Genomic DNA, 25878 nt, shown 5'->3' with positions numbered 1-25878 from the left:
CGTTGTGAAATCGCAGATACCGGAACCGATCCGGAGCTACACACAAAGCAAGCGGCTGCAGTACAGAGCAAAGCCGCTGCTTCATGTGTATGGCTCCTCCATTAACAGGCGGAGTGCATCTGATATCACTCAGCCTGTGAGCCGGACCTATACAGGAAGTAGCGGCTACCATCCCATACTACTACTGCACCTAGTAAGGGATGGCTGAGCCGTTACCAAGCAAAAACCGGATCGGCGAGTGGATCGGTCAATGTTACCGATCCCCCCATCTCGGAGTTGCCCGTCTGATGATTTGCTGGATTTCCGGTTTTAAATGTGAGTGGATACATTTATTCCAATGAAGGATTTTTATATACTACACTATGATTGCCTTTCCTTTACCCATTGTCTGGAGACAAGAGATCATTTAAAGGTGAGAGGTTCCCTATTTATATGTATTACTCTGAGGAGGAAAAATAAGGATCAAACATAGGAGGATTACAAGCCATCGTATCTTTAATACCCACAAGCGCTGTTTATTAAGAATGGAGGTGAGCAGATCATACACACATAGGTGTCACAAATGAAAGAGCCCCCCATTCACTTTACTTTCTAATGGAAGATTTCAATATATCACAGAAGGACTTCATTAGGTGATTACACAGACATTGAATAGTCACTTTAATTTTGTTTAAATGGACATCTGACATAAGTTTTTTTTTTTTTTTTTTTTTTTGAACAATTTAGCTGTTAATTTTATCATGTGGTAAGTATTTACGTCATTGAATATATTTGTTTTAATTAGTAATCATTTTGCACATATTATAAATCCATGCACTTTATTATCATTTAGGTATATGTAATGTATACCCTTGCATTTTAGATTTGTTTAGCACTGTATGCACTTTTATATATTATATTGTTGATACCATTAACATTGGAGCACCTGTATTTATTTATATTTATTATCTACCTTATTGTGGATACTAGAAATATTGGAGCACCTTTTATTTATTGACTATTTACCTCTATTATATCCTAGGAGCGCAGTACTATATTTTTATTACACCGAATAAATAGATACTGAACATGTCATGCTTTAAAATTGCGCACACTTGTGGAATAGCGACAAACTTCGGTACTTAAAAATCTCCATAGGCGTCGCTTTAAAAGATTTTAAAGGTTACCTGTTTAAAATTACAGAGCAGGTCTTGTGCTAGAATTATTGCTCGCGTTCTAACAATCGCAGCGATACCTCGCATATGTCATTTGAACACCGTTTGGCGCAATTGCGTATGCGTTCGCTTCTGCACGCGAGCACGAAGGGATGGGGCACTTTACAATTTTTTTTTTTTTTACACTATTCTTTTTTAGAAAAAACATTTTGGTCACTTTTTTATTGCTGTCACAAGGAATGTAAACATCTCTTGTGACAGTAAAAGCATTCAAAATGCCAAGTTTATAAAAACCAAAAAAAGGCAAGGGGTTGCCAGTCACAACTTGCCAGCCAGCCTGCGACCAACCAAATTAACCTTTCTAACAGTCGGTGTTAAAAACAAGGGTTTAGTTGCACACATTTGCAAATACATGCGTAAGCTGCAGGCCACTGCAAGGCACCCTGATATCTGCAGACCCTAACTCTACCTTTTTTAAAGAGTCTCCACAGTTAGAGCACATGTGTTCTAATGGATGGATGGAGGACAGGGGGCTGGACAAAAAAACAAAAGTTATGCATTGGGTGAATTTGCAAAAAAATAAAAAAAAATATATAAAACATTTAAATATTGGAATAAAATGACAGTATTCAGTAATCAGTGGGCACTTTTAGTTTATCATCCTGGAGGCAACTAGATTATACAGTATGTTAGACAAATTAGTAAGGGTAGAAAAAAAATACAGTGAGTATAGAAAAGAATCACTTTTAAAATCATATTTTGTTTTTTTGCAGCCTGAAATGAAGACTGTTTTTTTTTTTTTTGTTTTATCCAGCCGTATTTAGCAACTTATCCAAGTGAAAGATATAACACCAACATGTCGGAAAAAAATAAAAATTTAAAAACGGTATTACTAAGTTGGAAAATGACTCGCCCCCCTCCTAAAATTTACTTGTAAACTCAGTCAGGTGTAGCTAATAACTTTCTCAATGGCACACAAAGCCATTTGGCTTTCAACTGTGATGATCTTTGGTCATTTTGATTCGCACAACATGAAAAGCGCATGAGTTAAGATGGATACAAAAAAATTGCTTTATTAATGCCTAGAAGCACAGTGAAGCCTATTATTAAAGCGGAGTTCCCTCACCGGCAATGACAGCGGCAGCACCCGACAGCCGATGGAAACATCAGCTGCAGTGCCGACATTGCTGGACTCCAGGAGAGGTAAGTGTCCTAATATTAAGTCAGCAGCTACAGTATGTGTAGCTGCTGACTTTTTATTTTTGGAGGGGGAGAGGAGAGGCTGAAACACCGCTTTAATAAGTGGAAGGTATTTGGTACAACACAGACCCTCCCTGGATCAGGACGCTGCTCCAAACTAGATGAAAGAGCCAGGAGGAAACTGGTCAGAGAGGCTACCAAGAGACCAACAGCAACTCTGAAGCAGTTGCAGGAATTTGACAGAGTGGCCATTGTGTGCATGTGACAACAATATCACAAATTCTCTACAAATGTGGCTTTTATGGGAGGGTTGCAAGAAAAAAGCCACTCCTCAAGAAAGGCCACATGCAGTCACGACTGAGCTTTGTCAAAATGCACCTCGAAGTTTCAGAGGCCACATGGAAAAAGATGCTCTGGCTAGATGAGACTAAAATTGAATTATTTGGCCTCAACACCAAATGATATGTCTGGTGGAAATCCAATACAGCTCACCATCCAAATACCTCCATTCTTTACTGTAGGAATGGTGTTGGTAATAGCTTGTTGTTTGGATGTTTCTCTGCAGCAGGGACTGGAGCACTAGTAAGGAAAGAAGGAAAAATAGATGGGGCAAGATACTATCAAATTCTTGTGGAATGTCTACTGTCCTCTGCCAGAAAGTTGTCAATAGGAAGAAGGTTTACCTTCCAACATGACCATGACCCAACCACACAGCAAACATAACCACACAGTAGCTGAAGGAGAAAACGGTCAATGTCCTTAAATGGCCCAGTCAGAGCTCAGACTTGAAGTATGCATTTACCTTTCATAACCTGTTATAAATGCACTGGCCCTTACGTGCCCCCCCCCCCCCCGTGACAGCAGACTGGGGATCTTCTCTCCATGCTTGCTGCCACAATTCAAAAAAGATGTGGCCATGCAAGGCTCCACCCACCTGGCTGTGTCGCTCATTCACAATCCTCGGAATGGAAGACTACAAGGTCCAGCAGCCTTTGCGGCTGTCGGCTTGTAGTTTTTAAAGAACTACCACGTCGCGGTGGTAGTTCGAGTCTTCCTGTCAGAATGTATCGGTTTGCTCGTACAATGTGACTTATCAAAACTGCCTCTTGCTTTTTTTTTTTTTTACACTACACTGCCTTTTCTGGGGTTAATGGGTAGGGGGTACACTTGTCTGCCCCCCCCCTCCTTTTTCTGACCTGCCAGGCTGCATGCTTGGATAAGGGTCTGGTATGGTTTTTGAGAGGAAACCCCACACAAAAAAAAAAACACACCCCCCCCTCCCCCCCCAATCTATACCAGACCCTTATCTGTGCATGCACACCGGAAGGTCAGGAAAGGGGGGGAGCGCCCCCCCACCCCCCAACCAAAGCACCTTATCTCCATGATGGGATTGATGCGGACAAGGGCCTCCTTCCGACAACCCTAGGCAGTGGTTGTGAGGGCTTATCGGAATCTGGAACTACCCTTTAACACAAATGCAAAAAGCTACTGAAAGCGCATTTTTACAGCCACTTCTTCCTGGCACCCTGTGTGCATGAGGACTAATTAATAAGCTCCTAACCGCTAGTGTAAACTAGACCTTAGACTCCCTTTCCTTGGGCAACTGTCTCATATCTTATGTCTCGCATGGCATCTGTCTCAAAAGATTTTTCATCCCACTTGTGTTATATCCTTCGCTAGAAAGGATGTTTTTGCTTTGACACAGGGGTATTCTAAACCAGAGCTTGACAAATTACCTTTGAATCTAGGAGCCAGCTAAAAAAGTTTTTGTTTTTGACAGCGGAAATGGCAGATCTTGAATTTGCACCTTGAGTGGTCTGGAGCCAGGCATTCTGTTGGGTGGGACAGCTTTCTCACTGAGTGGTTTCAGGGGAAGTGTATCTCTTTGGGGCTCTCCTAGTGTGGGGAGTTGACACTTGAGGTTATTGAGGCTGAAGTTTTTGATGTGTGTGTTGTGGTGTGTGGCATGCCGTGTGGGCTGGACTCTGCTCACCTTCCTGCTTGTCTCCAGGGCCGCACATGGGGACTGACAGGAAGAAGGGGTGGGCCACAGTATGCATGGATTGGCTGGTGCTGAGGAAGAGGGGAGCCTTTCTGCGTAGTGTGTCTGCTGTTGGAGAAGGAGGAGGGTGCACGAGGTTGCCAGTGTGTGGAGAGGAAGAGAGAAACGTTGACACTGCCGGTGTGTGGAGTTTTTTTATTTTTTTTTATTTTGTATCTTGGATCTGGATCAGCTGCCTGGCGACCAGAGCTGGGAGTTGTTTGCGCCTTATGCCGATGGTGAGTGGACTAGTGGAAGCCCAGGAGCCGGGGCACGGGTTTCCCGTCGCCATGGAATTTGTTGCACCTTGTCCCCCCCATATACACCCCAGATCCTCCCTCTGCATACACACTGGGTCTTCTAACCTCTTTCCACCCCCCTCCTCTCTGTATACACACTGGCTCTGTCCTCCCCTGCCCCCCCATATACACTGTGGGTCCGATCCCCCTTCTTTATACACCCTGGCCCCAGGTCCTACCTGTGTACACCCCAGGTCTGGTTATATATATATATATATATATATATATATATATATATATATATATATATATATATATATAGATATATATATATATATCTATATATATATCTATATCATTATTTATTTATTTTACCTGGAGTAGTCATAGGAGTGGATGCAGGAGCCTAGGCTGATGTAGAAGTCCTAGATCCACCACATTCCCTTGGGAGAAGAGCAGAGTGTAGCGGCTCCCCGGGGGAAAAGAGGATGAACCTACAGCCCAGGCAGCTCTCCCGCTCCATCCTCCACTGCATCCAGCAATGCTAGTCCGCTCTGTCAGGGGGAGGCTACACCTGGGGGGGGGGGGGGGTATACACAGGCTGTGTCCCTCACCACCTCACCCTCCTCTGAGGCCTGGCCTCCCCCCACTGACCTCTCTTGCACCCGCCCTGTGTAGGTGGGCTCCAAGGGGAGGAAGATCAGCTTGGCGGCGTGGGCAGGGCATGCAGCAGAGGAGCAAACCCAGCTCCCTGCTCTGGCATTGGGGAGGAGGGGACAGCGGCCGCCTGAGAAGAGGAGCCTGGCACAGCACCCTGACTATGTCACTCACATGGGGCCGGACATCGGAATCCCACCTGGCCTGCTTTCGGTAAAACCACAGAGATCAGCTGGGGAAAGAGAGAAGGATCGGCTGGCCACCGCCCAGAGCTGCATGTCTGGCGCGTCGGGAGTTGCAGTGAGTGGGCTGAAGGAAGCCCAGGCACCAGGACGCAGTTTCTGGTTGCCATGGCGACCTGGTGTCTAGGGTTTGTCGAGCCCTGTTCTAAACATATTCAATAAAAAATGCCACATTTTGTATGTCTATGGCTTTTTTTTCTGACAAAGTGTATTGCTTGAATTAACATTCCTATTTTTTTGTAATGTAAGCCCTTTTTTCTTATATGGAATGTTCTTTTTCCTTTTTCAGTTATCCAGCTGCTATTTTTAACCTTTTTTTTTAGATTTGTGTATTAAAAAAGTTTAGTGTAGGAATTTTGACATGCTGTTTGAATCCTACTAATAAAAATATTTTTGAGATTTTATTTTATCTGACTTGGATGAAAACAGTGGGGTTCATTTACTGAAAGAGTAGAGGCTGTGAACTTGGGGCAAATATTAATCTTACCCAGCAACTTTATGGGAATGCGTAATGAGCAGAAACAGGTCAACTGCACCTGCAATGTATTCTAAAGGATCTCGAAAGCATCTCAGACTAATCTGAAAAGTATGCTGTCTGCCGATTGAATCTTGGCAATACAGGCCCTTAGTGCATATACTTAATTCACATTTCATATTCAGTTGTGTGTGAAAAATTTAGGAACTACAGAATTTTTGCCAGCACATGATTGGTTGATTGTCATGAATACAGCTTTATTTTATTTACTATTGAAAAATTTATGGAAGGGGAGGTTAGGGCCTCACAGAGACAAAAGTATAATGGCACCCTCCCCTATATAGGAAAAATATGCAAATGCCAAAGAAGGGTATGGATCCACCCACAAAGTTGGTAGAGCTATACCCTGAAGGGGGGTTTACATGTGCCTCAAGGAATAAGTGTATATGCGTATGTTTATAGAACACCATAGACGAAAAATAAAAAATTAACAAACAATTTTTATTTATAAAGACAGTATAAAAGTTTTGTACATCATGACATCTATATCGATCAGCAGAATAAATAATTCATGCAATATTAGTAACAATACATAAATGTTGCGGGAATTACGCGTTTCACAATAGGCGCTTCTTCAGAATCCAGCAGGATGATGTAAATCATTAAATAGCTCAATTTTAGATATCCAAATTTGGTGGTCAAGATAGATGGCGTAGACAATACTTGTTTGTTTTAAAAGCAGATATTGACCGTAAACCAGCCATGAACCAAAAGGTTCTTTTTAAGAATCGTGCTTAAAGTGAATTGTGTACAGGTGAATAAGGTGATCAGGTTGAAAGGGGTGATGCTAATCATATAGGGCAAAGAACTCAGCCATGGTATGAATAAAATATATAAACGTGCATTGAATGGAATGTATTTTACAAAGTGAGTAAGGTGCACAGAATCTTAACATTCCATATAACAAGAGTAACCAGTTGAACTGGGTATTAAGCCCGGATCTGAGATCAATGGATCAAATCATAGCCGTTTACACAGGTCCAGCAGTCTAAATATAGACCAAACTTTGGTCTATATTTAGACTGCTGGACCTGTGTAAACGGCTATGATTTGATCCATTGATCTCAGATCCGGGCTTAATACTTATGTTATACTTACCTGCTCTGTGCAGTACTATGGGGCGACCCGAGTAGGCTCACTCCCAAGCCGCTGCTCTGTGTGTCCATTCACACACGGAGTGCTGCTTGGCCCCACCCCCATTCTCTCCTCATTAGCTCACTGGCTGTGGTTTACAGTAGCAGGAGCCAATGATTCTCGCTGCTGTCACAGCCAATAAGGAGGAAGAGACCCATGAGAGCTGCTGCTGTTGTGCATTTGGCTAGATTGAGATGGGGCTTTGGTAAGTATTGGAGGGGGGGATGCTGCTAAATCCTGAAGGTAAAAAGAAACCTTTAGCCTGTAAAACCACTTTAGGACAGGAGGTTTTATATTTATATCTTATATAGGTGAAACATTTTTTAATAACTGTACCTTTTCTCCAGGGAGGTTGTTGATTCGATGGTCCAGCATTTCAAAGTTACCATATTTGGTGACCGTCGACCGGTTTATGATGGAAAAAGAAGCTTATATACTGCCAATCCACTGCCTGTAGCATCTACTGGGGTAAGTGCTAAAAATGTATATTTTGTGGTTCTGCTTTTTGTTGGTCTGTAAAACTACTGGTTGTATGAGCTTAAAGGTATTTGAGACGTTAATTCAGAAAACATTTTGACCAAGACTATTTCTATTGTGAATTCCCATAATACATACAGTAGTTACATAGCTAATCTGGTTGAAAAAAGACACAAGTCCATTTAGTTCAACAAATAGAGAAAAAAAATCTCACTCACAAATAGAAAACCTCCATATACACAATCCTAACTCTACAGCTGATCTCTGGATCTGGAAGGCAAAAACAAAAAACAAATAAAGCATCATCCAATTTGATTCAGTGGGAAAATTTTTCCTTCCTGATTCCCTAGGAGGCAATTGGATATGCTCTAGATCAACTACCCCTTGTAAAAAGAAGTGTTTCTTATCCTTTTTTTTTTTTTCAGTCACAGCACCATTTAAAAGTATATACAAAATACCAAGGCACCTTAGTCTAAAATGTAAAAAAATATTTATCTTGGGAAACTTGAGCATGGAACTATAAACACAGCAGTTTTGCGACCAATACCCTCTTTTCTTCCTAAGGTGGTGTCAACCTTGTACATAGTGCAAGAAGTAGTCCTTGCTTCATTCTGCCCTGCTCCCAACCACAAAAAGGATATTGTTGTTCGCTGTCTGGGCGTAGTAGGAGCCATCAGAGTGTACCTAAAAGCTACAGCTTCTATCAGAAAGACTCCCTATTTGTCCTACGCTCTGGACATCCTGCTTTAAGTTCCACCATTGCTTGGTGGATAAGACAAGTATTCTCAAGAACTTATACCCTAAAGCATAAACACCTCCTGTGCTAATATGTGCTCACTTCAGTAGGTCAATAGGTGTTTCCTGGGCATTCTGACATAAAACACATTTTTTGCCCAGCTTTGTAAGGCCATACCTAGACTTATGTTTGTACGTTTTTCAAGTTCTACTAATTGGACACCAAATCCACTGCATATGCAGCTTTTGTCCCCAAAGAATATCTGTGGAGATCTAAAAGTAGTGGCACTGTGGAATGCAGATTGGATATACCAATTACTGTTACATATGCAAATAAGGAAAACATTTTGCCCAACAAACCCTAAATATACCTAGCTATAGCTGCATGCACCCTGAATCACCTAAAAGTGTAAGAATGTGTATAAATGTGCTGCGATGAACATTACAATAAAAATCTACACCAAAAAAATGTGCAAATGTGTGTATGGAAGTTTCAACAATATATCTAAAAACATAAGTCCAAAATATAATTAGTCGCAAGCGCACAACACCTCAATCCAAGTAGTGCAAAATCACACTTCTAAATGAAAGTGTGTTCATTATGAAAAGACCCAAAACTTCCCCTAGAAGGTAAACCTTTACCTCCAGAAATTGACCCTCGCTTACCAAGGGTCAATTTAGCTTGTTGTCTCGCACCAGGACCCATAGAAACTCTTCAATCTGCTCCAGTTTGTATATACAGTCAGAGAAACCACAAGTCCGTGCTTCACAACCACGTTAATTGATGAAATCCGACCACAAAGGATATCCATCTCTCAAGCTTAAAAGGAAGAGAAGCCAACCATAGTTCTCTGCACTAAAAAACATTTTTGTTTGTGAGTATAAACAAACCCCACTGTGCTAAGATGGGGATCCCTCCAGTCCTCATGCAATCGGCTCCAGTGGCGGCTGGTGCTCAAAATTTTTTTTTGGGGGGGGGGGGGGGGGGGGGGGAACGCAAACAGAAAAATGTAATAGGCATTGCTTCGCGGTAAAAAAATTGAGTGATTTTGAGGTCACACAAGTGTGAAAGGGGCCTTCAGTAATCAAGGTATTCCCTGCTGTTGCAGTACCACCCCCCAGCCTGGCATGGATCACAAGCTTCCTTCCACAGGTTCTTGAATTCTGCTGAGCAACTCGATGATTTTCCCAGCAGCTCTCTGCCCCTGCAATGCTGTGCCTGCAGTAGGTAGATGACAGAGGCACACACACAGCTCTAAAATTGGGGCATGGCATCTGGACCTGTCACTGGCCACCTGGCACTACCTTCACCCAGCTGGACCAGTTCAGTCTCCACCCAGTTCACCACCTTTACCAGATCACTGGTGACCCCCATCTTTGTCCAGATTACTGTTTAGCATTGCATCCCTGGAGCAGGTAAGTCTATTGCATGCGTGTGATCTCCAGTGACCCCCATAGCAGGCAATGCTGGCTGTGTCCCCCTTGATCTGTGATATTGATCCCCTGGTAGTCAGGGCAGCCATCATAAATTTTGGGGCCCCCTACAGTTTTAGGCCTTGACCCCCCCTCAGGGCATGACCACCAAAATTCCCCAGGACCCACCCACTGGCCATCCCAACAAGTCCTTTAATACATCCACTTTTATTTTAACACTCTTACACTATATATAAAAATGGAAAGTGTATTCCAAGTCATCTGTGCTTTCAAGATTTAACAGTGGTGAAATATATTTTGGCAGAAACATATGAAGCCTGCCACCAGGACAAGATAGACTGTTTTGAGCAGAACCCTACATTAACACTAGCTGCACTACCTTTTCAATGCCCCTGACACCTACCGCCCTCAACGACTTCTAAAAAGGTCTACCTGAAACCTACCGGCCTTTTATATAAGACCCCTGGACACCTACCAACCTCTATACAAGACCTGTGGACATCTACCAACCTCAGATGCCAACCTCTGTATAAGCCCTCCAAATATCTACCAGCCTGTATATAAGACCCCCTGACACTCACATCTATATAAGACACCTACCTATCTCTATATAAGACCCACTGACACATACCTACCTCTATAAAAGACTACAGACACCTACCTACCAGACTCCTGACACGCTACCTACCTCTATAAAAGACATCTTGACACCTACCTAACTCTTTAAAAGACTCCAGACACCTACCTCTATATAGGACCCACTGACTCCCATATATTTATACATCCCCCATCACCATGAAGTGCAGGGAGGTAATTAGAGGGGCCCCTCTGTCCCATCCAGGAATGCTGACCTCAAGAGAAGACGACCCCTGAACAAAAGGAGTGCATGGGGGCAAATAAAAAAGATCCCCTCCCATCCATCCAGGAATACAGACAAATATAGGGAGACCCCTATCCAGGAAAAAAGAAACCCCCCTCCCCTTGCAGTTAAAGGAGTCTCTCAGCTAAATAGACTGCAGGGGGTGACCAGAGGGGACCCCAACACAGACTCCCCTACAGGAGAATGACACCCTCACTTAGGAGGAATGCAGAATAGTGATCAGAGGGGACCCCCACACACACCTCTGCCACGCTTCTCCAGTAAAAGACACTCAGCTAGGACCACTGCAGGGGTAATCAGGGAGGACCCCCACACATACCCCCCCGCTCAACCTTCTCCAAAAAAGAGACCCCACCCAGCTAGGAGGATTGCAGGGGGATGATCAGAGGGGACCCCCATACAAACCGCCCTGCCCACCCTCCCTGAAGGAGACCCCCCCACTTAAGAGAACTGGAGGAGGTCTTTAGAAGGGACCTCCACACAGACCCCTCACCCACTTTTCCCCAGTAAAAGGAGACCCCCCAGCTAGGTCTGCAGGGGGGTTATCAGACATGACTCCAACACATACTGCCCTACCCACCCTTCTCCAGTAAAAAGAGACCCCCCAGCTAGGATGACTGCAGGGGGTGATCAGTGGGGACCCCAAAACGAACCCCTCTGCCCACCACCCCTCTAGGAGAAGGAGATCCCTTGTTATTAGGACTGCAGGGGGTGATCAGAGGGGACCCCAACACAGACCCCTCCTGTCTATCGTTCTCCAGTAAAGGGAGACCCCTAGCTAGGAGGAGCGCAGCCAGCTGATAGAGAAATGACAGAGATAGTGTGCTTTGACTCAGACATATCAGGAGCTGTGCACTCAGTTGCATACCAGGAGCAGGAGGAAATCCCGGCCGCACTGTCCTGCTGTTGCTCGCTCTGCTGGCTGCATCCACTCTCCTTCACTGTAAACAGGACAGATGATCCCGGCGGCAGGACAAAGGATAAGCCTTCGTGGGGAGCCACATATAATTGTGTTCTGCCCAGGGCAGGTGCCACTTTTACTCTTTGCCAGTCGCAGCCCTGGTCAGCAGTAACAATTGTTGTGTATTGGCTGTCTCCCCTGACGGCGGCCCTGCTGGTAGCATAGGGTGTGCACCCCATAGCTCAAACATGTGTATGCAGGAGAGGAAGAGTGTACGACAGTGGGTAGAATATACAGGAGAGGAGAATGGAGAATGACGGGGAAGTATGTACAGGAGAGGAGTGCAGAGAGTATGACAGTGGACAGTATGTACAGGAGAGGAGTGTGGAGGGTATGACAGTGGCCAGTATGTACAGGAGAGGAGTGTGGAGGGTATGACAGTGGGCAGTATGTACAGGAGAGGAGTGTGGAGAATATGACAGTGAGCATTATGTACAGGAGAGGAGTGTGGAGGGTATGACAGTGGGCAGTATGTACAGGAGAGGAGTGTGGAGAATATGACAGTGAGCAGTATGTACAGGAGAGGAGTGTGGAGGGTATGACAGTGGGCACTATGTACATGAGAGGAGTGTGGAGGGTATAACAGTGGGTAGTATGTGCAGGAGAGGAGTGCAGAGGGTATGACCAATGACAGTATGTACGAGAGGAGTGCTGAGGGCATGACAGTGAGTAGTATGTGTAGGAGAGGAGTGCAGAGGGTATGACAGTGGGCAGTATGCGTAGGAGAGGAGTGAAGAGGGTATGACAGTAGGCGGTATGTACAGGAGAGGAGTGTGGAGGGTATGACCGTGAGCAGTATGTTTAGGAGAGGAGTGTGGAGGGTATGACAGTGGGCAGTATGTACAGGAGAGGAGTGTGGAGGGTATGAGAGGTGTCAGTATGTACAGGAGAGGAGTGTGGAGGGTATGAGAGGGGGCAGTATGTACAGGAGAGGAGTGTGGAGGGTATGACAGTGGGCAGTATGTACAGGAGAGGAGTGTGGAGGGTATGACAGTGGGCAGTATGTACAGGAGAGGAGTGGGGAGGGTATGACAGTGGGCAGTATGTACAGGAGAGAAGTGTGGAGGGTATGACCGTGGGCAGTATGTACAGGAGAGGAGTGTGGAAGGTATGACAGTGTGGGGAATGTCTGTGGGTAGAGGTGAGTCATTTGAGGAAGGATGACTTTCAGTGGCGGTGTCTGAAGTTACCAGGGAGAGATGTTGGGGAGGTGGGGGATGAAAGTGACTATGAAATACAGTCTGTCAATTGGGGGGTAGGAAGAAGCTAGAAGTGATGCCTGTCAGCAGAGGCCGTGGTATGTATGTATGTTGGGGGGGGGGGGTGGGCATTGGTTGATGAATGATAATCTGTCATCTTTGGGTTGGGAAATGGTTGGTCATTGATATAAGTTGGAGGTGGGGGGGACATGGGAAGTGTTTGGGAAGTAATGTTCTGGGTGATTGTAAAATAGAGTGTAAAATAGACAACGGGTGTCAGCGTTTAGGTCTCATTCACATTTGCGGCAATGCTTACCACCCTCTGAAAAGTAATATGTGGTTTAAATTGCTGAATACCAATTTTACATTGAGAGACCTTACCATACCTGTGAGCCAAGCGTTTGGCTCGCAGTTGCAGAGCGAACCCATTGAACTCAATTGGTGAGTTTGACAGGCAGTCCTGCCAATCAAACTCTACTGCCTCAGGTAAAATTGCCACAGCTGCTACTGGATGGTTAGGATTTGGGTGCAAAAGCAGGGTCCGGTAAAAAACAAAGGTCAGCGGCCTCACTAGCTGTTTATGTGAAAGAGCCCCTAGAGGTGGAGTATAAAATAGCTGAGCAGATATCTGTCAGCTTGTGGGAGAGGTGGTCTTGCTGGCCCCTCAGCTCCAGCATTGCAGTGGCATATACAGTCAGTACTTGAAGCTGGCTGCAGTAGCACACAGCAGGGCTTCTGCCTGCAGACTTTGGCCAGCTCTTCACCCATTCATCCCCTCTCTTAAACATTGTGCAGGTTCACTCCACCAGTCCCACCCCACCCCACCCCTACCCCCGCACACACGCCTCCTCCCACAGTAGAAATCCTTCTGCAGCAGCCACAGGACTTTACAGTTCATGGTATGGAGGGGTGGGGGCTGGGAGCAGGGCAGAGGCAGATGATGAGGAGGAGCAAGCAGACACTTCAGTACTTGCAATGCAGAACACTGCCGAATGTTGCGGGGGAGGAGCTTCAGGACCTGAAATATATTAAATGTCAAGGGAAGGGATTCTGCAGCTGTTCATGCTGCTGGAAAAATCGGGACACAGGCTGGGACAAAATCAACACGGCAGATTCATTTTTTTAAGTACCGGCCGGTGCAAAAAATGTTACATTCACAGGGATAATGTGAAAAAATCTGATATATGTGGTAAGTACCACTAAATAGTCTTTCCTGTGACACGTGTCTGTGGATGGGCGGGATCCTGTGTAGAAATGTTGTGAACAGAAATAGTTTTAAATATGTGGGGATCCTGGATAGCAAGTTATTGTCGGGATGGCTTTATTGTAATTTATAATTAACATCTACTGAGTGAAATTCCAGGGTATTGAAGTTGTTTTGTAATCCGGGATATGTATAATCATTCACTCCGGTGGTAATTGCCTTTACTTCATCTATTCCCTTTCTCAGATATGTGATACTAGTTGGGGATGACTTTCAGCGGTCTTGAGGGTAGGGTAAGATGTTGTGGTACTGCGGCGGTATAGAGGAGTGTCAGGGGTGTATTTATGTGTGCATACAAATATGCAAGTCTTGGCGCTTCCTGTGGGGACTATGCAGAGTGTTTCGTTTGGCTATCCTGGTGTCTTGCCTGAATAAGGCTGGTAGTGCCGTTTCCTCACTCTGTCAGCTATGTAGCCGATGCTTCACCCCTGCTGCCTTGGATGCTGTGTAGTATCTTCACTTACCTGACCTCCTTCCTATAGCCGCACGCTCCGATACCTATCCTCCGCTGTTAGTAGCGATTGCCGGTCCCGATCTTCATGCTTCCATGCGCTCTATCCGCCGTCCACGTCTGAGACACTCGTGTGTGTGCCGGCGGTGATGATGACGTCAACGCGTTTCGCTTCCTGGTGGCGTAGCTTCGTCTGGACGTAAGTAAACCCGATGCCTATGCCCTATAAGTATGCGTCTTCACAGGTGATCGGGTTCAGGTTATAATTGGGTGTTCTGGGATTTCTCGTATGTTTTGAATCATACAGCGGCTGGTTTGCTTGTATAATGAATGTTATTTCAGGATTTTAAAGACATGGATGCTGAAGATCATGATTGCTAGTTAAATCTTCGGTCAATAATACATTTGGCTATTGATATTTTTAGGAGGTTTCATATCTTCTATTCATAAGCCGATTTTTGGTATGTCTGACCGTGTATGCTTCCTTTTTATTATTATTTCTTTTTGATTTTGCTACGAACAGCGGAGGATAGGTATCGGAGCGTGCGGCTATAGGAAGGAGGTCAGGTAAGTGAAGATACTACACAGCATCCAAGGCAGCAGGGGTGAAGCATCGGCTACATAGCTGACAGAGTGAGGAAACGGCACTACCAGCCTTATTCAGGCAAGACACCAGGATAGCCAAACGAAACACTCTGCATAGTCCCCACAGGAAGCGCCAAGACTTGCATATTTGTATGCACACATAAATACACCCCTGACACTCCTCTATACCGCCGCAGTACCACAACATCTTACCCTACCCTCGAGACCGCTGAAAGTCATCCCCAACTAGCATCACATATCTGAGAAAGGGAATAGATGAAGTAAAGGCAATTACCACCGGAGTGAATGATTATACATATCCCGGATTACAAAACAACTTCAATACCCTGGAATTTCACTCAGTAGATGTTAATTATAAATTACAATAAAGCCATCCCGACAATAACTTGCTATCCAGGATCCCCACATATTTAAAACTATTTCTGTTCACAACATTTCTACTCAGGATCCCGCCCATCCACAGACACGTGTCACAGGAAAGACTATTTAGTGGTACTTACCACATATATCAGATTTTTTCACATTATCCCTGTGAATGTAACATTTTTTTGCACCGGCCGGTACTTTGTTTATATGTATTGTTTTATGTTGTTTTGTCTTGTTTCTTGTTTAACTGATACACCAATAGTGTTTTTATATCTGTACGGTTACAATTATATATGTAATTTACCCACAATAAATTTGCTATTATTTAAACTCAGACACTTTGTATCCCTAAATTTGTACTGACCATCTAACCATCTTCAGTTCTGTACACTGTACAGAACACCTTTTTATAGGGGTATACAATGTACAGTTAACAGCAAACACACACACATCATAGGTTGAACTGGATGGACTGATGTCTTTTTTTCAACCTCACTAACTATGTAACTGCAGAGATCCTGTCAACGTCCAGCTGTAGTTCAGCGTCTCCTGAGCCCTCCCAGCCCTGTCACTGCTCCTGGACCAATCACAGGATGGCAATCAGGAGTGGGAGTGTTCGGGGTGCATCTCTCTGTGCCCCGAGGACACTCTCTAAAGGGCTGCCAATCAGCTCACAAGAAACTGGCACATGATGACAAAACCCCCATCCCTCTCCATAGCAGCAATGTGTCCGGCGCCCCACTGCCATTAAAGGTACACTTTCTTTTTTTTTAAATGCTGATGCTACGGTGACTAGCCTTGGGGGGGCGGCGACCCTGCGCCCCCTATTGACCAGCCGCCACTGGTTAGCTCAATCCAGGATTGCTGTAGCTCGGCCTTGCTTGTTCAAAAAGCTCATCAGGTGCCCCTTTTTTGGAGTATTGAAATATTTTTCATAAATGTATTTATGTTGAACATCTGAGCTAGTTTGAGTGACATTTGAGAGGTTTTGGGCTAGATTATTGTTGTCCCTTCCATACACAATATACCATTTTTATTGTAATGTTTTATTTGACATTTATATAAATATTGTGTAGTTTTCAGCACAGCACTTTTTATACACACATGCGAATGGGCCAGCCATAAGAGAGTTGCGTTACATTAAAAACAAATGGCCACTTTGAAAGAACTTGGTTCCAGGACAGAAGAGTGGTACAAGAACCACTTGTTGATACGACAAACCTATTTAATTCTCTGCTTCTTATAAAAGGTATATTTATGAAAATTGTAATAAAAAGGATAAAGAATGTGAAAGTTTTTTTTTTTTATTTTGTGACCGATATTTCCAAGAATAACTGATGTCAAAATTAAAGAAGGCATTTTCATATGGTCTACAGATCAGATATGTCCTCAATGACCAGCGGTTTGATGATCTGTTAGTGAGGCCTGGGAAAATCACCTGGAAAGCATTCAAGGATGTTGTTGAGAATTTTCTTGGCAAATACAGTGCACCAAACTATGTTCAGCTAGTTGACCAATGTCTTACAGTATTCAAGACCATGAAATGCACCATGTCACCAAAGATTCATTTTCAGCATTTATTGGACTACTTTCCTGAAAATCTAGGTGCAGTCAGTGACGAACATGATGAAAGGTTTCACCAGGACATTGTCGCAATGGAAAAATGGTATTGGGTCAACTGGAATCCATCAGTGCTGGCTGTCTATTGTTGAACATAACAGCGAGAAGCACTGGAGATAGAGCGTACAAATAAAAATAGCAGCAAAACACTTCTAACCCCATTAAACTCATGCAGTATGTCTGAAACAGTATGCGATTATATACTTTTACTTTTTATTAATTTAACCTTTTCGCTGCCCGAGCTGTTTTTGCATTTTTTTTTTTTTACACAATTAAAAAATAATTTCACTTTCGTTCATTGACGGACACAGCTGCTGTTCATCTTAACTATTGGGTTATACTAGGCAGAAAAAAGCTTGACTACGCCTATGGGCAGTCCCAGGAGGTATACTCCCACTCTCGGCTATAGGCACTCGGTTTTTTCTGCCTAGTCAGGAGTAAGGACCTAGTTCCTTGCTGGGATCTTCGATCTTGGCATTTGTTTTTCTTTTTTAATGGATGGAGGGTTTTGGGGTGGACGTGGGTGCCCCCCCCCCTCTCTGTGGTCCCTGCGAACACTTCGCCCCTCATCTGCCTACCCCCTCTTCACCATGGGGTGGCCAAACCACCTTTTCAGGTCAGTCTGGGGTTCTCAGCTGGTAGTGGGGGTGGGGCGCCGCCGGTGACCAGGAGATTGGCTTTTTGGAGGGGCTGTACCTGGTGGGGCTCCTGCCAGAGCCCCCCTTCCTACTGGTGTTGTTTTTGGAACCCTCCTGGGTCCCCAGGAGCCGCGTGGCGCCACCATTTTCTTGTAGCCTGTGTGCTGTAGATTCGGTGGCCATGTTTGTGTAGCCTCGGCGGCCATTTTCGAGTGGTTTCTCAGCGGCCATGACTATGCAGCATATATGGGTGGTGAGTTTCGGTGGTGGGTCACCTCCTTATCCCCTGGTGCTTACTCCTGGATCTTTCTCTTCCTGATCGCTGCATGTGTGTGCAGATAGCATGGTGCTGCGGTGCCTGATCGTTGGGGTCCTTTCCCTCTCTGCTATAGGATCGTGTGGTTCTCTGTGCCTGGCGAACTGTGATGCTGCCAGCACGGTGGTGGGAGTCTCTGGCAGTGTTTTTTACACCTTTTTTTTGTAGCTCCCACTTTTTTAAACTTGTGGAGTCCCTGGGGCACATTTCCCCACCTGATCCCCTCTCAGAGGCTGCCGAGCCCTCCGGGTCCCAACAATCCCTTACTGCACTGAAGGCGATCCTGCAGTCTTTAATGTCCAAGCTGGATTTGGTCCTGGGGAAACGGGCTAGCAAAAAGCGTCCCCCGCCTTCACCTGCCTAATCTGTCTCATCAGATCCTGAATCTGATTTGGCTGCCGCGGATGCGAATCACCCTGCTGAATCTGTGTCCACACACCCTGATTTCTCAGATAGTTAGTATGATTCCTCTGCACCTGTAGCCACGAATGAAAAGGTGCTGGTGGATGCACTGATTGCATCTATGTGTGAAACGGAGGATGCGGCTGATGCCACATCAGAGGCGTCTGTTCCTTTTGGCACCCACAAGCCCTCCAGCGTGGCAAGAGTGTTCCCGCTTACATTGACAAAATTGTCGCTAAACAGCGGGGTTTTCCACAAAGCCTCCTTGTGGTGCCTATGTGTTTTTTTTTATCCTTTATCCTTATGAGGACTCCCTGCTTAAAAAGTGCACTGTACCACTTGTGGTGGACTCTCCAGTTTCTAGGTTAAACAAAGCAACCATGATTCCAGTTGGGGAGTCCCCGGCCTTTAAAGACTCGGCTGACAGAAAATCTTAGGGCATATGTACACTGTGGCTGGTTCGGCTGGTTTTTACTATTGCTCTGGTGTCGCAAACTCTGACCGAGTGGGCCAATCTTTTACTGAGCTGGCTGATCAGTTGGTCCAGGGGCTGCAGTTTGTCTGTGATGCCTCTTTGGATGTGGCTCCTCTGATTGCATGGCAGTCTGTCTCAGCAGTGGTCCTTAGGCGTGTTATTTGGCTTAAATGCTGGTCTGCAGACCAGACTTCTAAGAAGGCCTTATCTGATCTCCTCTTTCTAGGGGATCGCCTGTTTGGAGCTTTCCTGGATGACAGCATTTAGGGGCCTCACAGGGGGAAGAGTACCTTTTTTTTTTTTTTTTTTTTTTTTTTTTTTTTTTTTCTTCTGCAGGCTAGTAAGGGTAGGGAGCCCCATCATAGACGTGGTCCATTATTCTTGGCTCCAGATCTGCAGACAAGTCTCCCTTCTGTTGTCTAGCACAGGGCTTCCCAAACTTTTTTGGGCCGTGACCCACTTCTGAATACAATTATTTTTTGGGACCCACTTGCTTGTAATTGAATATTGTAAAGCGCTACAGAATTTGTTGGCGCTATATAAATGCAAATAATAATAATGCATATTTTAAAGGGAGGGGGATGTTAAAATAAAAATATAAATTTACTTCTTTTTAATTTCTTATTGAATACACTTAACTAATATATTAATAAATATAAGGCTATATGGCACACACCCTCCTTCCTCTCCCAGCAGCCCACAGTGAAGGTGAAGCCCCTGTTTGCCCTCTCCAGGGCCCAGCAACCCTCACACAGAGTTTCCATGATGAGGAGCTCTATGCTGGTCTTGGTGTCCTGGCTCTTCTCCTTCAGACCCTGGGGGTCACAGAATCTGCCATGAACTCCTGACCCCGCCGGGCCACATGGTCCTCCTATGACACAGAGGCTGCTGTCTCTGCCTGCTATAGCTGAGAGAATCCTGCCGCCAGTCTAGCCACCACCGCTGCCGCCAGCAGGGCCGAGGTGCTGGCTCTGCACCCCAAGAACATAACCTACATAACAGCCAACATACGTACTCACTGATGCAAGTATCCTCCTCGCGGGAAATGCAGACCAGCCTCCGTAACCTGCGTGGACGGGGTCCTGAATCCATTGCGATTTGACTGCTCTGGCTCTCTGTAATTTGCTCGGGCTCGCACAGCACAATTTAGGCGGGTCCGCTCTTAGTGATTTCTGGCTCATCGCGACCCACTCAAACACAGCTCGAGACCAACCAGTGGGTCCCGACCCACAGTTTGGGAACTCCTGGTCTAGCAGATGGTCATCCTTTCCGACATGCATGCGGGTGCTGGGCCTGATGGTGTGTGCTCTTGAGGTGGTTCAGTTTGCACAGTTCCACACGAGATCCCTGCAAAGAGAGATTCTGGTCAAATGGGACAAGAATCCACAGTCTATTGACAATCCTGATCCGGCTGAGCCAGGGTATGAGAGGGTCCCTGATCTGGTGGCTTCGTTCTCCGGCTCTTCGCCAGGGCAAATCTTTTCTCCCCCTGTACTGGACGGTGGTCACAGATGCCAGCCTCTCTGGGTAGGGAGGCGTCCTCGGAAAAGCTTCTGCTCAGGGGTCTGGACACTGGAAGAGTCCAGACTGCCAATCCATGTACTGGAGCTTGGAGCGATCAGACTTTGTCTGGATCATTGGACAGATCGTCTTGAGGGGTGTCTGGTGTGAATTCAATTGAACAATGCTACAGCTGTGGCCTATGTCAGTCACCACGGGGGCACAGGATGTGTCCTGGCAGCTTGGGAAGTAGCCAGTATTCTAAGGTGGGCAGAACGTTTCATTCCAGCCATCTCTGCCGTACACATTCCGGGGGTGGAAAATTGGCAGGCGGATTACCTCAGTTGACGGGGGTTGGACCAGGGGGAATGGTCACTTCATCCAGAGGGGTTTCATCAGTTGGGCCTCTGGTGGGGTACTCCCGAGGTGGAGTTGGATTTCTCAGATGTTCATTGATGGACACAGTACCCACCCCTCTGTGGAATTGGATTTCTTTTGACACTGTTTGTAACAAAACTGAGTGCCTATAGCTAAAAGTGGAGTATACCCCCTGGGACTGCATAGGTGGTGTAGTCAAGCTTTTTTTCTGCCTAGTGTCCTACTCCTGTAGAGGGCAGTATAACCCAATGGTTAAGAAGATCAGCAGCTGTGTCCATAATTGAACATCCGAGAAATGGATTTTACAGTAAGACAAAAAATAAAATTTTCTTGGTCTTTTTACGTTGGTATGGTGGCATAAGGATGAATGGGAAGTGAATGCAGTCCTTCGTGGTGTCCTTGAAGAGTTGGCAGAGCTGGAGAAGAGGATAATCATAAACCCAGTAAATGGGCATTTTGACCTTCTTGGAACATAGAGGTCATAGGCTTTACTTAACAAAGAACACCCCTTTCTGTTTAATACTGTCAGCAATGGCACCACATGGAAGAGAAATGTCACAAGACCTGAGAAAGAGAAAATCATTTCTTTACACAAGAAAGGTGAAGGCTACAAGAAGATCTGCAAATCTATACTTCTCAGTCAGAACACTGTAGCAAAAGTGATACAAAAAACAAAGAAGGAACTGCAACCATCTTACAGAGATGGCCAGGCCGTTCATGGAAGTTATCACCTCGACAGGAGCGTCTTCTGATGAGAAGGGTTAAAGAAAATCGGCATGCAAGTTTACTGCAGTTGGCTTAAGAGGTAGAAAGCCAAACTGGGGTGATTGTTTCCCGTGACCCAATACGGCGTACACTGCAGAGGAATGGCATGCATGGGTGTTGTCCATGATGGAAGCCTCTCCTAAAGCCCATGCAAAATAATGACTAGAATTTGCCAGGACCCATGCTAAAACAGATGACCACTGCTGGGACTTTGTTCTCTGGAGTGATGAGACCAAGATACGTTTTTTTTTTTTTTTTGGAAACTGATGGCTTCAAAACTGTATGACTTTGCAAAGGTGTGAAGTACAAAGCAAATGCATGGTGTCTACAGCAAAACATGGTGGGGACAGTGTCCTCCTGTGGGGCTGCATGAGTGCTGCTGGAGTCGGGAGCTGAATTTTATCAATGGTATCATGATGTACTGCTCTATATTGAAAGAGAAGATGCTACCATCACTCAGTGCCCTTGGTTGTCATTCACTTTTCCAACATCACAATGATCCAGAGCACACATCTAAAGCCGCTGTTGCAATTCTGAAGAACAGGGTGAAAGTCATTCAGTGTCTTCTGATCTGAACCCAACTGATCACCTATGGTGAATTCTGAGGAGACAAGTTGAGCAGCACTCTCCATCCGGCATTAAGACTCTAAAAGAAGTTAAGAAGTTGTTCTTGAAGAATGGGGAAATAAAAAGATGTTGCAGTATGTTGCTAATTTGTTCATTCCATGACTAGAACACTTGGTGCTGTCCTTACTGTCCTCATGGAGGTCATACAAAATACTAAATGTAGTAGTTTTTGTTGTAGGGTGTATTCATTTTTGCATCAACTAATTTGAGTAAAACTGAAGATTTTGTAAGCCAAGTTATATTATTAACCTTACTTTCATGTAATGAGCAAAACAAATGTTTTATAAAACTTTTTTTCAAAATTTTGGAAATGGTTCTTGTGTTCATTGAGATATTGATTAAAATCTTACTTTTCAAAACGGGTGCACTCATTTATGCTGAGCACTGTATACCATTTTCTATAATGTGGGTCATGCAATACAGAGAATAGTGGGGGTTGATGCTATATCTGAGCATTATTTCCCCTCAAGATCTCCTCTCTCTGCCACCAGGTAAGCAGTGCCTGAGCATTTGTCATGTGTCCATATGCTTATCTGCAGCAGCAGTAACCTTTTTACAGCTGAAAGTAAGTGTTTGTTTTTATTTTATTTTATTTTTTTATCACTTTTAAAATTTTACTTATTTCAAGGAGGTTAGGGAAAAAATTAGTTTCTATGTGGCTCTTTTACCAGCTCTGCAGGGTTGTAGGAGGTAGGCCATGTGTTGAGCTATTTGTAAATACAAGGATAATTTATTATTGTATAACTGTAGTTACGTATATTCCTTTACTGAAATATGCCTATTTGTCTGTATGCCATCTCTTCCAGATCTGTACAGTTTTTTTTATTTTTTTTTTCTGTTTTGCTAGGTGGATTTGGATGTAACATTACCAGGAGAAGGAGGGAAAGATCGTCCCTTTAAGGTCTCCATCAAATTTGTTTCTCGAATAAGCTGGCACCTGCTGCATGAAGTACTAACTGGAAGGTCCCTCCCCGAGCCATTGGAACTGGACAAGCCAATAAGTACCAACCCAGTCCATGCCGTTGATGTTGTGCTACGCCATCTGCCCTCCATGAAGTACGTACAGAGCTAGCAAACCATATCATTGAAATACTTTTCTCTTACAGGGACCATTGAAATTTTTCTTAAAGTTGATGATGCCTTTTAAAACTAAGGGCCCATTCACATCACAGCGTGTTATCATTTTCATATGTATAGTTGCCTTGTTTTTGCATTGGAAAATGCTGCCCCACGCTACTGGTGTGAAGGAGCCCCAATATCATAAATGCCTAGAATCAGAATTTGCATGAGATGCCAGAAGATACAGAACTCCAGGCAGCCGCATTTTAAATAAATATAGCAGTTTAAATATACAAACTGTATGTAAACTGATTAATCTGCCAAATATTTGGGTTTCAATCCAGCTAGTAAATCACACACTTCTGTAGAGCCTAAAAGGTAGCACCATTATTTCTTACTCTTCACTTTCAGACTTTTCACTGTGCAGTAAAACAGCCTGATCCCCAGTATGCATTTTTAGTCTGTGTATTTAGCGGTTAAAAAAAAAAAATCCATTTGTGACAAAATACGTCGGTAATAGGGTTCTAGGCATGTAGGAATATTGTCCTAAATGATTTGAAAAGTTAGGTTTCCTGGTTTTAACCAAATAAATATAGTATGGTATTACATTATCATAAAGTGTAGCTCCAAAGGATAAATCTCATTAAAGTGAAAAAAAGGTCCTTAAAGTCTTCCATAGTAGAAAATGAAATGCTGTACATAAAGGTGGCCTAGGCTATAAAAAGATTGCCAAGAGCCTGAAACTGAGCTGCAGCACAGTGGCCAAGACCATACAGCGGTTTAACAGGACAGGTTCCACTCAGAACAGGCCTTGCCATGGTCGACCAAAGAAGTTGAGTGCACGTGCTCAGCGTCCTATTCAGAGGTTGTTTTTGGGAAATAGACGTATGAATGCTGCCAGCATTGTTGCAGAGATTGAAGAGGTGGTGGGTCAGCCTGTCAGTACTCAGACTATACGCCGCACACTGCATCAAATTGGTCTGCATGACTGTCGTCCCAGAAGGAAGCCTCTTCTAAAGATGATACACAAGAAAGCCCGCAAACAGTTTGCTGAAGACAAGCAGACTAAGGACATGGATTACTGGAACCATGTCCTGTGGTCTGATGAGACCAAGATAAACTTATTTGGTTCAGATGGTGTCAAGCATTTGAGGGGGCAACCAGATGAGGAGTTCAAAGGCAAATGTGTCTTGTCTGCAATCAAGCATGGTGGTGGGAGTTTCTTGGGCTGCATGCATAATGGCACTTTTCCACTGCAAGTACCGGCTCGGCTCTACTCGGGCCTGCTTGGTCCTGCTTGGCCCGGTTTGTTCCACTGCTGGTACCGCATGGTACGGTGTTGGAACGGTTCGGTACGGTTTGGTATGGTTTGCTTTTCCACTAAAGTAGTACTAAAGTTAAGTGGGTGGGATAACAACGATTCTCTGACCAATCAGTGGCTAGTAGTGACTGCATGCAAAGGATTGTGGGATATGGTACCGGTATGGTACCTCTTGGAACCACAATCGAGGTGGTACTGTTTTAGAGAGCCGTACCGTTCGGTTCCATGCAGTGGGAAAGCGCCGCCGTACCGTACCGAACCGTTCCTACACCGTACCATGCGGTACCAGCAGTGGAAAAGCACAAAAGCGAGCCGAACCGTTAGGTTACATGCAGTGGAAAAGCGCCATAAGTGCTGCCGCCACTGGGGAGCTATAGTTCATTGAGGGAACCATGAATGCCAACATGTACTGTGACGTACTGAAGCAGAGCATGATCCCCCTCCCTTTGGAGAGTGGGCTGCAAGGCAGTATTCCAACATAACGATCCCAAACACTCCTCCAAGACGACCACTGCCTTACTAAAGAAGCTGAGGGTAAAGATGGACTGGCCAAGCATGTCTCCAAACCTAAACCCTATTGAGCATCCTCAAAGGGAAGGTGGAGGAGCTCAAGGTCTCTAACATCCACCAGCTCCATGATGTCGTAATGGCAAGAGTGGAAGAGGGCTCCAGTGGCAACCTGTGAAGCCCTGGTGAACTCCATGCCCAAGGGGGTTAAGGCAGTGCTAGAAAAGCAGGGTAGCCACACAAAATATTGACACTTTGGGTCCAATTTGGACATTTTACTTTAGGGATGTACTCACTTTTGTTGCCAGCAGTTTAGAGATGAATGGCTGTTAAATTTTTTTTTGAGGGGGCAGCAAATTTAGTTTTAAAAGCTGTACAATCACTACTTTACATTGTAGCAAAGTGTAATTTCTTCATTGTTGTAACATGAAAAGTTATAATAAAATGTTTACAAAAATGTGAGGGGTGTACTCACTTTTGTAAGATACTATATTTTCACAGCGCAAAATGTATGATTTTATTTACTTCAAATAGCTTAGTTAACCAAAGCTATTAACTTACTGTAGTATCACTCAATCTGGGATGGGGGTGAGAGAGGTGGGTACTCTTAAACAGTGGTACTAACAGTCTTAAACCGTGTGTGTGTGTGTGTGTGTGTGTGTGTGTGTGTGTGTGTGTGTGTGTGTGTGTGTGTG

General features: G+C 44.8%; 1 protein-coding gene across 1 annotated transcript in view; it reads left to right on the top strand.

Moving 5' to 3' along the window:
- The window catches only part of LOC309545945 (protein argonaute-3), a 268246-nt gene that overhangs the window by 79613 nt on the left and 162755 nt on the right, over window positions 1-25878 (top strand). The window contains exons 3-4 of the mRNA XM_082245395.1: window positions 7550-7670; window positions 23144-23352. Of these exons, the coding sequence (XP_082101521.1) occupies window positions 7550-7670; window positions 23144-23352 (330 nt within the window). The remainder of the gene's footprint in view (window positions 1-7549; window positions 7671-23143; window positions 23353-25878) is intronic.

This window comes from Pelophylax lessonae (assembly GCF_965119305.1).
Source record: "Pelophylax lessonae genome assembly, chromosome: 2".
Classification (NCBI taxonomy): domain Eukaryota; kingdom Metazoa; phylum Chordata; class Amphibia; order Anura; family Ranidae; genus Pelophylax; species Pelophylax lessonae.
The sequence above is the reverse complement of the archived record's forward strand: the minus strand, read 5'-3'. Positions and strand labels throughout refer to the sequence as shown.